The sequence below is a fragment of the Grus americana genome, chromosome 1 (assembly GCF_028858705.1).
Source record: "Grus americana isolate bGruAme1 chromosome 1, bGruAme1.mat, whole genome shotgun sequence".
Taxonomy (NCBI): Eukaryota; Metazoa; Chordata; class Aves; order Gruiformes; family Gruidae; genus Grus; species Grus americana.
Genome location: NC_072852.1, coordinates 90,305,548 through 90,319,553, shown reverse-complemented (window position 1 = coordinate 90,319,553; position 14,006 = coordinate 90,305,548). Strand labels below are relative to the sequence as shown.

The 14,006-nt window shown below is 45.1% G+C and overlaps 1 protein-coding gene across 2 annotated transcripts in view; it reads right to left on the bottom strand.

Annotated features, from left to right (window-relative positions):
* Positions 1-14,006, bottom strand: part of B4GALT4 (beta-1,4-galactosyltransferase 4) — a 39,071-nt gene that overhangs the window by 9,626 nt on the left and 15,439 nt on the right. For both annotated transcript variants that reach the window (XM_054829484.1, XM_054829493.1), the window contains exons 2-4: positions 5,608-6,086; positions 3,812-4,044; positions 83-270 (exon numbers count right to left, since the gene is read on the bottom strand). In XM_054829484.1, coding sequence (XP_054685459.1) covers positions 83-270; positions 3,812-4,044; positions 5,608-5,875 — 689 coding nt within the window. In that variant the 5' untranslated portion in view covers positions 5,876-6,086. The remainder of the gene's footprint in view (positions 1-82; positions 271-3,811; positions 4,045-5,607; positions 6,087-14,006) is intronic.

Sequence of the window (14,006 nt, the reverse complement as noted above, 5' to 3'; positions counted from 1 at the left end):
ATACAGCTCCATCAGAAGAGGAACATTATCAGTAACATGGCATTTCCCAGTTGGTATTCCTTCCATATTCCTCATTTCCTACCTGTATCCAGTATTGTTCCTGCCAACTACAAGGTGCTTTGGTTGTCTGTCACACATGTAAATGTTAAAGTCATTTTCTGGCACCAGATCCACATCATGGAAAATGAAACAGTCCCAGTTTGCTTCTTTTAGGGCCTCTAGGTATCCTACATTCAGCAGTTTAGCTCGATTAAATTTGGTGTTGCCAGCCTGTGGAAGAGAATGGAAAAAAAAAGCCTAAAACTCTGAAGAAGGTGTCAAACCTTTTGAACTAGAACTGCTCCCGGGCATTTATTCAAATTGCGTAGTTCGCAACCGTATTCACGTGTCACAGCCTTTACAGCAGTAACTACACAAAGAGCTACCCCACAACATTAGATACAGCATCAATGACCAGTGATGCAAAGAGTTTCTTCAGTCTCTACTTGTCATGAACAAACACAGCCAGGGCCAGGAGAGCCTACAGTTATGTGGGCAGAAGTATGCACGCTGCATGATGCAATTTCACTGCTATTGCTGCTCCTGTCCCAGAGTTCCCATCAGGCTACATAACAAAAGAGGTATCAGTGAACAGTTTACAAACTGGTTCTCCATACAACTGTGTCAGTAAAGCTTACAGAAGTTTAAAAAAAAAAATCAAAAAACCCACAAAGAAAACCAACACAAAAAACCCCTAACACACACCCCCAAAAAACATTATTCCCATACAGATTGGTTTATAGATGTCAGAGCACCCATCACAGATGATTTATGCTTGTACACTCAGTATAGACAGCAATGCTTAAAGACTTCGCTGTATTTCCTTAGGTCACACAGTAGGTGGCAGAGTGGGAAATAAAAAGCAGGTCTTCATTTTTAACTGCTATCTACAACCTAATAATTATGCTGCACAGGGACTCCCCCTAGCACAGAGCTCCACTTGACTTCTACAAATCTTCATTGCTTGCTGTTGCTGTAAGTTAGTGTCTTTGCTTTTCAAAAATACCACTTTTCACCTATGAGGTATACATATATACACACACCTGACACAACACCATCCACTCTTAAGCAACAGGCGTGCTTATCTTGCTATTTTTTACTGTGCTGTATACATGTGTCAGCCTGTAGAACGCTTTCTGCTCCCAAGGACAAGGCGGTGAGTTGCTTCAAATTCCCACCTGGGAGTCAGAGGGCCAAGCCCTGTGCTCCCAGAAGCTGACAGGACAGTAATTTTCAAGAGCTAGGAACCTGATGGACTTAAAAGAATAAAAAAAGCAGTTTTTGTGAGAAAGGGGACATTTGCTAGAAGCTGCCTGGACTGAAAGAGGCTCAATGGATGATGAGAAAGAAGCTGGCCTTGCCAGACAGAGACAGTTAGCTGTAGGGAAAAGCAGTTACATACAAAGCACATTTTATCATTCTAAAAAGGAACGCTTTGCTCTAAAGTGCCAATTCATTGCAATGGCAATAGCCATCTGCTCCTGCACAAAGATTTATGGGATTTATGGCTCCATACCTGCAGTTAGGGAAATACAGCCCAGTGCCTGCTCTGAGAAATTAAGAGAGGGATAATTAATTGCTTCCATTCTTAGTCAGGGAAGGACTTTTCCCAGAAAAATTCAAATACAATTCACTCAAAAATCTATGATGTCAAATTTTTGAGTAGTTTGGGGTTTGTGTGAGGTGGTTTTGTCTGGTTTTTTTTTGGGGGGGGTTGTGGGTTTGGTTTTGAGGGGGTTTTTTTGTGTGCTGTATATGAAAATATCCATCAGATAATCTCCTCCTGATGATGACAACATAGGTTATCGAGTTAACAGAACAATTCAGATGACTGGTAAAGAACACACAGAGAACTTCAATTGCATTGAGTATCAAACCCAGCCTAGTTCAGCAGCAGCATCTACCATCTGCTGCAGTTCTGTCTCCTGCATCAGTACAGTCAGGCCCCACAGCCCGCTTCCTGCACAGAGGTCATCAAACTACAACTAAAATTGCTTTCCAGGAAGGGCAGTTTTCAATGTTAGACCACATGCTGAACAAATAGCAAAGTTTATTCTCATCTTTTATTGAAGAGGTAATTGTTTCTATGGAAGAAGAAAACTGACCGTAAGACAAATTCATGTTGCAAAAGAAATTATTCACTCTTCAGGGATTACAAACACACATTTTTTCCCAACGCTGTACTCATGTATGCACACATTTGTACAGAGAAACACAATTTTCAAGATGTTACAAGTAGCTCATAAGGAAGAGATCTGGAGTATGCCCTTCAACAGCTCACAGAGAGAAATATAAAAAGCCCATTTCTTATCTTCTTCCAAAGTAAACTCTGTATTTTAATAGTTAAATCCTGTTTTTAGCTTTCCTTAAGAGATACTTAAAACAACTAATGACATGACAAATGAGGAGTGAAAATGGATTTGCCATAAAAGAGAGTTTTGTTATACCCACTTTAGGTATCCCTGTCTACATGGAAAGGTTAAGCAAAAGCTTCCAATCCTCCAAGTCAAAACTCTGATAGAACAAGTCCAGACTCAACACTGCTGCTCACATCAGACAAAACTGTCATCTTTCTACATTACTTTTTGCTAACATGACAACAACCATTCTCCACCTCATATTTCAATAAAGAAAGTACATATGCCCATTCTCCCAAGGATTTATTGCTAACCACTGCTTGCTAGTGAGCCGTTATATGTATGGTTACAGTACATACTAATGCAGAAAAAAGTCTCAGTTTTTCTACTCTATGGGCCACATGATGACTCTAAACAATGGAAGAACAGCCTATTGCAACTGAAAGTATATATCCTGCCATGACTCTTGTTGCTGTTCTGCTGTGCCATTGAGCAAAAGTGTAAGCTTTCACCTAGAATGCACTGCTTCATAGTGGTTAATTGACTCTAGCCTCTAAACAGAAGGAATAAGAAAATTATTATCACCTTTTTCTTCTGCTGTCTGAAAAATCTGTTTAATGTCAAAACAGAACATGTAAGTGATAGTAAAAGAAAGAACAATAAAAGGCCAAGAAAAAGACAACATATTACAAAAGAAAATCTATACTGCTTTTAGCTCATGTGACCAGAACATAAGCACCTTGGATGAAAGACAATGTGGCACAAGTCTGTATGCTCAAATTTTAGCTGCTGATTCAGCAGAGCTAGAAAGAAGGCAAATAAAGAAATTAATACATCTTTCAGGAACCAAACACTCTGCCACGAGTACTTCTTCCCACAGCCCTTGCTGGGCAAGTAAAGTACATACAAGCAATAACTGGCGTGTTTAGCTTGAGACAGCAGAATAAGTACAACCACATGATATACACAGCTTACCAAGCACAACAGCCAGCAAGCAGATGGGAGAGAAGAGCTAGATACAAACTGAGGCCTTCAATCCAAACAACTCCAAATTTAAAGACAGAAAACATGTCAGCCTAGTTACGTATGTGTATAGTGCAAGAGAAGTGAATTGCGTTAGTAATGCAAAAGATGCTCACCTCGAACGCTAACTCAGAAATAGTAAGTTACTTAGACTGAGAAATGGACACCAGTTAAAGACAGGTTGTTAATACTTCCCAGCTTTGCTAACAGCAGCTGAGATCCCATAGTGCTACCAGCAATGGCTGCATGCACCGCTGCATCCCTCAACAAGTAGAGGTGTTTGAAGCAGGTTTGGAGGACTGATGTAAGACAGTAGAGGCAGCAGCATGCCTCTCCTCAGACTGCAGAGCACATCATCCCCACCCAAACATGTCTCTGCACAGTTGCCTCACCTGGTGAATAACGTAGATGCCGTAGTCTAGCTGCTGCCTCTGTAGGAAGGGATGGAGGTGGTCCAGGAGGTACAGCAGATGCTTCTCTCGATTGCGGTGTGGGATGACGATGGCCACACGCTGCAATGCTGAGCACTCTGTAGGGTGATACCGGCCCTTGGCTACCTGAGGGTTCTCCTTTTGCACTTCTTCTAGTGTGAGAGATGCTTTGAAGGTGAGTTTGCTGGCACCTCCTGTAGGAGAAACACAAGAAGCTTTCCCAAGCCATTTCTGGTCATGGCTAGTGCAGTCACCTAATGAAGCACTCTGTAACCAGCATAAGAAACCCAAGGTTCAAGCCCCAGTTGATTTCTCTGCCTTTCCAAGAGAAAAGTAGTGCTACAAGGACATTACATGGGCAGTGGAACGACCAGGTATCGAGTGTTTAATTGCTTAAAGTGATTATAGATTGATGATAAAAAAATATATTAAAAAAAAAAAATCAAGAAGTTCCACCCTACTGCAGGAGGATTGGTCAGAAACAGCTGCCAGGGCAAAGCAGAGGAGAGGGAAATGGAAAGAGACAAAGGACTGTGGCTGTGAGAAATTACCTCTACTTAAAGCATGAACAAAAGCATCAGACTATAAATTTGTAAGGTAAAATGTACCAAGGCTATCTGTAGCCAAATGAAATTTCCGTCACTTCTCTTCCACTGAGCTATCATTCCAGCCCCTCTGGACTCGGCCAAGCCATGAAAGAGAACAATGCAGGCAACTGCAACAGCTACAGCCACAGTGTGTTTACTTAAGCAAACACATCCGGGGGTCAGGGTGTGCAGCTAGACAGCAGCTTTTTGGACTACATGGGGGAGGAGGGAAGAATCCAGCTTCCCAAACAAATCCCTCATCAGGTTCACAAAAAGGAAGAGGAAGACAACAATGACTTGGTACTGCAAAGCAGAAGCCTGGTGCTGCTAGCAATATCAAGACAAAAAAAAAAAAGTGGACTAAAAAAATGGGCAAACTAAGGAAAGTCACTTATTTGAACCTTCACCATAAGTACAGCTAACAGTAATGCAGCTGTGAAGTCTTTCAATTGCCAAGATAGAGAGACAAAAGTACATCAATAATGAAAAGGCAAAAAATTGAGGGAAGGTGAAAAGACTTGTGGTCAAGGTAAAGACAGTTTAATAAAAAAGCAAAAGCTGCACACGAGGCAAGGCAAAATGAGAAATTCATTCGCTACTTCCAATTTGCAGGCAGATGTCCAGCTATGTCCTGGGAAGCAGGACTTCAGCACGTATAGCAGTTGTTGGGAAGACAAACACCATAACTTTGAACACCCCCACTCGCTCCTTTCCCTGGGCTTTTATTGCTGTGCACGATAAATGGTATGGTCACATGGTATGGAATATTCCTTCGGTCAGTTGGAGTCACCTGTCCCAGCTGTGTCCCCTCCCAACCTCTTGTTCACCCTCAGCCTACCAGATTTTAGGGGGCCAGGCAAGAGAGAGACAAAGCCTCAACAGTGTGCAAACACTGCTCAGCAGTAGCCAAGTCCCTGATGCATTACCAAAGCTGTTTTATCCACAAATGCAAAGCACAGCGCCATACGGGCTGCTATCCCAGTCGGACCCAGCACAGGCGCTCTGTGCCACAAGTCGCTTCCTCACCCAGAAGCACTTACTGCAACCAGTTGGGTTGTATTTGTTTCACAGGAAAAGCATCTAACTGTACAATGACTAAGAAGAAAGCTAAGTCAGCAGCACCAAAGCAGATTAACTTGTTGGAAAGGAGACGAAAGCACCATCACTTACGCAGGTATGGAGATAGAGCCGGGCAGTGACCCTGAAATGACTTCACCGTGGGAACTTTCACAATTGATTCGATCTTCTCTTCCTTTTGACTGTCCTCCACGCTAGTTACCTTTCTGAAATCCTCCATCATGCTCTCAGCTTTAGAAATGTCCGGTCTGGAGTCCACAAAGTAACTGAATGTGGCCCATAGCACCAACAAACACAAAGTGACAAGCACCAACACTTTGAATTTATAGAAGAGGTGAAAGACATACAAGCTCAAGGCCATGGCTCTCCCTGATCCGCAAACTGTTGCTTCTGCTCTGATGCCGAGGCAGCCCACTGTGTGCCCAGTGGGGATGAAACCAAAGGTCCCGAGAAGAACGTCACAGTAAGGAAGGAAAGCTGGAGGTAGGGAGGGCTGCCACACTTCCTGCAATTTTGCAATTCATGGAGCCATGGTGCTGTTTGCTCTTCAAATGTCAGAAAATAAACTTAACCTGGACAAAGAAAAAAAAAAAAAGGAGAGAGTTAGTTTCTACTGTCCTCCACTGCTGTGCCTTCACTGACTTCGTAAAAAGAACTTATGAAAAAAACATGAAAGAGACAGCAAGAATCAACTCTGGTCAGAAACTAAGAAACTAAGCTTTGATACTAGCTCAGCCATAAACCAGCTGCATGATTTTAGGCAAATCACTTTCCTGCTTTGCTCTCCACTCCCAGTCTTTTTTTTCTTTTTAGATCAGAAAGTGCAACCACTACCCCATGTTATGTCTGTGTACGTTGCCGGGCAATGCACAGGCTTTACTACTTCTATTCCTACCAAAATTAACAACAGTTGCAAGGCAAGGGATTCCACTGGCTATAAGTCAAGTCAGCTCCCCCCACCAAAATGAAAGCCACATGAATCTTTGAAGAATTAAACTGTTTTCTTCTGAAATACAGTATTATTGATGCTATATTGCTCTGCACAATGCAGCATGAACCCCACAATACTTGACTGGCATCAGAAATCATTCTGTGTCTGCTGCCCGCCAGTACCACCTTGTCAGTCTTTGCCCCGTATTCCCCTCTCACATGCTGCTGCAGGAAGCAAATCTTCCTGCTTTTCAAGGGAAAGGTTCAGTTTTTCAGTGTGAGGTCTGTGAGGATTCCATCCTTTGTTCTGTTTCCTGTCCTCTTTCAACAGCTCCTTTTACATAGAGCCTTTCGCTGCCATCATGCTATAAAGTTACCATGCTAATACTTTTGTCTATTATAGTCTCATAGCAGAGAAAGAATGAAATTTTAATAAAAGAGAACTTTGATATGGAAAACTCACAAGAAAATTGCCACGTGTGAGAAGAACAAGAACTGAGGCTAAGCAAAGCAAAGGCAGTGATTACAGACAATGCACACAAAACAGGATGGATCAAAAAGAAGAAACAAAAACACAGAAGGTCATTTTTTACCAGCTTTCAAAATATATATGAGACCATGGAGAGACATCACAGGCAGAAGGAACACAGTAACATTACATTCCCTCTAGTTTAGCCCAGGTGTCTTCTGGAAAAGTTTGCTGACTCACAGGGATGTATGTGGGAGCCAGACCTAGGACTGACAAGATGAATACTCAATGTATTCCCCGAGCTTCTCGGGGTTCACTGGGAATGACCAGCTGCTGTGCCTCCCAGCAGGCACTACACAGAGTGGCTAACCTCTTCTCTCCATGCACATGTACTGCACAGGGCTGCTCTAAGGAAGCAACAGAAGAGTTTTCAGCGACCTTATTGCTAACGGTGAAGGATTTCCACATCCACTTCAGCCACAGAGAAAGAAAAAGAAAGAAAAAAAAAAAGAAAGAAAAAGAAAAAAAGAGAGGAGATGTTCAAGAAGAAAAAAAGCACCATGCAGTCATATTAATAACCACAATTTTTAGGGGGTTTTGCTGGTTATTTCCCCCCCCGCCCCGGTCTTCGAGAACACAAGGACAGAATCACCAAAACAAAGAGGGAAGCCTGAGTTCCTCTTAGTCCTCCCCTCCTTGTCTCCTGGCCCTTGAGACCACATTTTTCTGATGAATTCTTTCTGTTCTTAGGTAAATTACACTGGAGACCACCTGGGTCTCTGCCTCAGCATTTTAAAAGACAGAAAAATTAGCTTAGTGCTCTCATTTACATCCTTTCTCCTGATTTTTCACATAGGAAATCAGAATAGTCTGTAAGGTATTGATAGCATGGGTCTCTACTACTCCCCAAAGGAAACCCGAGAATGAACAAAACTAGTTTTCTTCCTGGTGATATTCATTAGGTCTGTTGTCAGAACAGGAAAAAGAACACCAGCTGCAGAGCAACACCTAACATCCAACTGACCTACAAAATAAGGAAATCTACACAGTTCAGGACAGCTATATACATTAAAAAAAATATCAAGAAGATCAGCAAATCAAAGCTACATGCTGATAGCGCACGACTTTCTACTGTCAGCTTGCAATGAACAACTGGAAAGCAACTTTGAGGTTCAGTCAGTAACACATTTGACATACAGTAAGCTTGACTACTTGTTTCTGATTTTATAATACTAAGAGGAGTAAAACAGTATCCAGCTTCTGTGCTATCCAACAGAACAAATATAGACTTCAGACCCAAATGCAAACAAATCTCAGGCCTCAGTTATAAAAGTCTTAACACTCACTTCGCATGCCTTCTTGGTGTATTTATATGTACTGAGATAAAACCATAGCTCCACCACTTCTCTCTCTGATACAGCCAACATTAACAACAGAAAAGCGAACTAGAAACTTTTTTTCCTCCTTCTGCTTCATCAGAACTGTTCAATGAATTCTTACCACAGAATTATCTGGCACAGGTGTCTCATACCTCTAGAAGGGCACTGCTCTCACTGCTGACAGCTACCCCAACAGGCCACATTTCTGCACTCGCTCAATACTCCTTTCACCACAACCCTGGGACAAGCAATATTCAGCCTCAACATCACGCTACGTACCGCCACCGCTCTGGCAGGCACAACACAGTCTTGTACTAAAAATACACATACAAAATTGTAACTTCTCAGAACCACCACATGTGCCCCAGAGGAAGCCCACCCCAAGTATTTTAGGGCATGCTTTCTGACAGCGTGCTCCAAACACCAAACAATGCTAACCCTGAGCAGCGTGCGTGTGAGCCTGTCTGCACCAGCTCACCCAGCAGCTTAATTCTTTCAGGTACCTGTCACGCAACCTTTGTTACTGTCATGGTTTGGCCCCAGCCAGCAGCTGAGCACCATGTGGCACTCGCTCACTCACTCCTCCCCCCACCTCCCATAGGATGGGGAGGAGAATCAGAAGAAAAAGGTAAAATTCATGGGTTGGACTAAGGACGGTTTACTAGGAAGAGGAAAACACCACCACCACTTGTAAGAGAATATGCAAAGCGGGTGATATGCAATTTACTCACCCTATCCAAAACCTGATGCCCTGCTTGTCATGTGTCCTGTCCCCCATCCCCCCCTCCCTCAAGCAGCGATCCCTCCTCCCTAGCCAGCCCCCTTTATATACTGAGTCTGACATCATATGGTATGGACTATCCCTTTGGCTAGTTTGGGTCAGCTGTCCTGCCTGTGTCCCCTCCCAGCTCCTTGTGAAAATTAACTTTATCCCAGCCAAAAAAACAGGACATCACCCACTCCTTATTCTATACCATCTACATCATACCCAGATCATACACTTTCCAATTAATCACCACTGTTCCTGTCTTTGATATATCATATATATATATATGCAGATATTATTCCCTTAGTCTATGGGCCATCCCGCTAAAATGTTTGTTCAGTTCATTCAATCCATGACCTTGGGCTCCATCACAACAGTCTCCCGGGGCAGGAGTGATGGTGCGTGCTGTTAGATTGCTGTATGCTGCATCTAGAGCTTGTGGCTGGTGTATCTGTGGCCCATGCCCACACTCTGCTGGTTGAAGATGTCAATTTTGAGGAAGCTGCTGGGTGCTGGTTGCTGAAGCCAGTTCTAGTTCCATCATTGCCACACTTTGCTCAGTTTCAAAGTTCATCCTTCATTAATTTGGGTGATTCTTACCATAATTACATTGATACAGCATATAGCAATTGTAGTAGTGATGACATACAATGGCAGGGTTGTTTAGCAATTAACATTATACAATTTAAATCATTGGCTATTCTCACCCAAAATCAAATCCCTTGAGGTACGCATTGGACTTCCCCATCCTTCCGCATCACGCACCAAGTGCATCCAGGTCCCTGAGCAAAAGCAATCCCACAGATGGGTTTGCCTTTGCCCAAGTCATGAGTAACCCAGACTGTCTTCCCTAACATATTCTTTGTGCGCACTACGGGGACTTTATCCCCTTCTACAGTATGTAAAAGTTTTGTGTGGGCAGGGCCAGCTCGATTGGCAGACCCCCTGGTGTTAACTAACCAGGTGTCCTTTGCTAAATGTGTGTCCCAATGTTTGAGGGTCCCACCACCCATTGCTCTCAGTGTAGTCTTTAGCAGCTCATTTTCCTGGAGGCTGGTGCATGACAGGGGATGTGATATACCCACTCCATGCCATGCTCTTTGTCTCAGGTGTCTATGAGGTTGTTACAGAAATGAGTCCTGTTGTCTGACTCAATTCTTTCTGGGGTGTCATGTCACCACAGGACTTGCTTTTCAAGGCCCAGGATAGTGTTCCAGGCAGTGGCTGGGACACGGGATACGTTTCCAGCCATCCCGTGGTTGCTTCCACCATTGTAAGTACATAGTGCTTGCCTTGGCAGGTTTGTGGAGCGTGATGTAATCAATCTGCCAGGCTTCCCCATATAAATATTTCAGCCATTGTCCTCCATACCACAGAGGCTTTACCTGCTTGGCTTGCTTGATTGCGGCACATGTTTCACCTTCACAGATAACCTGTGCAATAGGTCCACCCCTCGATCGTGAGCCCATCTATATGTTACATCCCTTCCTTGATGGCCTGAGGTGTCACAGGCCCAGTGAGCTATAAATAATTCACCTTTATGTTGCCAGTCCAGATCCACCTGAGCCACCTCAATCTGAGCAGCCTGATCCACCTGTGGGTTGTTTTCATGCTCCTCAGTGGCCCAACTCTTGGGTACACAGGCATCTATGTGATGTACTTTCACAGCCAGCTTCTCTAGCCAGGCAGCATATCTTGCCCCAATGGGGCAGCCCAGATGGGTTTGCCTCTGAGCTGCCAGTTACTCTGCTTCCATTGCTATAACCACCCCCACAGGGCATTTGCTACCAGTACAGAGACAGAGCACCAGTCACTTTCCTTGTTCAGCAAAGTCTAATGCCAGCTGGCTTTCACTTCTGCAAACTGGCTCGATTCACCTTCTCCTTCAGCAGTTTCTGCAACTCATCATGTAGGACTCCATACATCAGCCTTCCACCTCCGATGCTTTCCCACAATGTCACGGGACCCAGCAGTGAACAGGGAATATTGCTTCTCATTTTCTAGCAGTTTATTATATGATGGGGCCTCTTCAGCATGCGTCACCTCCTCCTCTGGCGACGTTCTGAAGTCTTTGCCTTCTGGCCAGTCCGTGATCACTTCCAGAATCCCTGGGCGACTGGGGTTTCCTATTTGAGCCCACTGTGTGATCAGTGCGACCCACTTACTCCATATAGCATCAGTTGCACAGTGTGTAGAGGGGACGCTCCCTTTGAACACCCAGCCCAGCACTGGCAGTTGGGATGCCAGGAGGAGTTGTGCTTCCGTACCAACCACCTCCAAAGCAGCTCGAACTCCTTCATACCCTCTCCTGAGGCAGTCTATGCCAAGAATGCATGGAGGGCTTTTCCCACTCAGACTCACTTCAGCCTCCAGTAAAGTCAACTGTTGTGATCCCCCTGTCATCCCAGAAATACAGATGGGTTCTGCCCCTTCACAGCTTGATGGCATTAGGGTACACTGTGCACTGGTGTCCACTACAGCTTTATACTCCCGGGGGTCTGACGTCGCAGGTCATTGGATCCACACAGCCCAATAAACCCAGTTGTACCTCTCCTCCACCTGGCTGGAGGTGGGGCCCCTCTAATCCTGCTCATCACATTTGTTACTCACAAAAATTACTTAGAAGTCCCTTCAAGAGGATCATAAGTACAATCAGGCCTTCAACTCAGTCTGAGGGACTGCCCACTGGAAACTGGAGCAACATTTTTCTTGCAAGGAAAAACAATCACAAAAGGGGATTCCTTCAACTCACATACTCGTGCCTCTAGGGTCAAGGTAGGCTTTCCATCCCACTTCCTCACGTCCCCTCTGTGGTCACGCAGGTAAAACCACAAGGTGCTTCATGGTGTGTACCCTCTATATCCTCTCTCTTGAGCAAAGGAACGCTTACTCCTAATAGCCGAGATACTGGTCTGTATGGGTGGGGAACAGGATATATTCTCTTCGAGTTGCTGGACCTTCTGGGACAGTTTCTCCACAGTCAAGACGAGGGAGGAAGAGAGACTTTCTTCATGTTGCCAGTCAGCCAGCCACTTTATCCACTGTTGGTGTCTCTTCACTTTTCCAGTCCATTACTGCCAATGAGTTGGTGTAAAATGATTGTGCACTCCATACAAATTTCCACCAATGTTGGGTACATTGGACTTCATCAAGATCTGTGGGTAACTGCGCATTGCTCAGGTCGTAATAAACCACCTTCCACATGGCTAATTCCCTCAGGTACTGGATACCTCTCCCACGGTGGTCCACTTGCCAGGATGACATACAATATCTTCACTGAAGGGATACCTTTCCCTCACTCTTGAAAGAAGTCACCTCCAGAGGCTGAGGGCTTGTGTCTTTTTTCCACTTGCCTTGTCAATGCCCCCTTCCCTAGACAGGGATCTCAGCTGCTTGGCCTCCCTAGCCTCTAATTTCAAGCTACTGGCCCCATTACCCCAGCATCAGAGCAGCCAGGTAACAATGTGCTCACCTGGATGATGGCTGAAATAGTTTGGCATATTACCTCCCGTTCTGCCTCTTCTTCCTGTTCTCGTGATGGTCCAGGTTCATTGTCATCCTTTACTAAGCAAACTGATTTTTTTAAATTTTTTTTTTAATTTCTTCTTCTGTATAGGGGTGAATGATACTGGCACAGGCTGGTTTTTCGATTCAGCTGCACTGCCTGTCACCAGGATTCAAGTAGCCACAGCACCTATTTCTCTGTTCTCCCTCTCTTCCCCCTGAGGGTGCTGCTTAATATCAAGCAGTGTTTGGTAGATACTGGCCAGGGCCTAGCCCAGGGTGGTAAGTTGTGCCTCTTCGGAATAGTCACAGCATTTTCCTTTTGAATATTCTATCACTCCCTCAGAGTCCTGTACTTGCTTGGGAGTGAAGTTCCATACCACTGGAGGCGAGAAGGTTGCTAGGTACCTGCCCATATTCTTCCCCATGCCATGCCACCCATGACTATCCAGCCTTGTGGCAGATCTCTAGGTTGTATTCTTAAAACAATTGTTTGCAACCCTAAACAAGGCCTGAAACACATTCAGGAGACATAGAAATAGCAGCACCCTGGCTTGAACATCCCAAGGATATTCAACATTCTCAAAATCTGTTGTAACCAGCCTGAAGGAAAAAGGGGAGGTGAAAGAACAGGAGGAAGTATCCCCTCTGTCTTCCCCGTAGATTGGGTTCTATTATTAATAAATTCCAAGAGATGTTATCTGATTTACGGGCATGACAGCAATGCCACATACAAATACCAGCTTAACCTCGTGACCAGTGAGGTTATTGTATCATAAGTCAATATTACTGTGTTGGGTTTGTGTGGCAAGGTTTTGGTAGCAGAGGGGGCTATGGGGGTGGCTTCTGTGAGAAGCTGCTAGGAGCTCCCCCTGTGTCTGACAGAGCCAATGCCAGCCGGCTCTAAGACGGGCCCGCCGCTGGCCAAGGCCAAGCCAATCAGCGCCTCTGTGATAACATATTTAAGAAGAAGAAAAACACTTAGAGAGGGAGAGCTTTTGCAGCCAGAGAGAGGAGCGAGAAGATGTAAGAAACTCTGCAGACACCAAGATCAGTGCAGATGGAGGGGGAGGAGGAGCTCCAGGTGCCGGAGCAGAGATCCCCCTGCAGCCCGTGGTGAAGGCCATGGTGAAGCAGGCTGTCCCCCTGCAGCCCATGGAGGAAGGATGAGGGGGTGTAGAGATTCCACCTGCAGCCCGTGGAGGACCCCATGCCGGAGCAGGTGGAGGCACCTGAAGGAGGCTGCGGCCTGTGGGAAGCCCACGCTGGAGCAAGTTCCTAGCCGGACCGGTGGACCCGTGAAGAGGGGAGCCCACGCCAGGGCAGGTTTGCTGGCAGGACTTGTGACCTCGTGGGGGACCCCACGCTGGAGCAGTTTGCTCCTGAAGGTCTGCACCCCGTGAGAGGGACTCCATGCTGGAGCAGGGGAACGATGAGAGGAGTC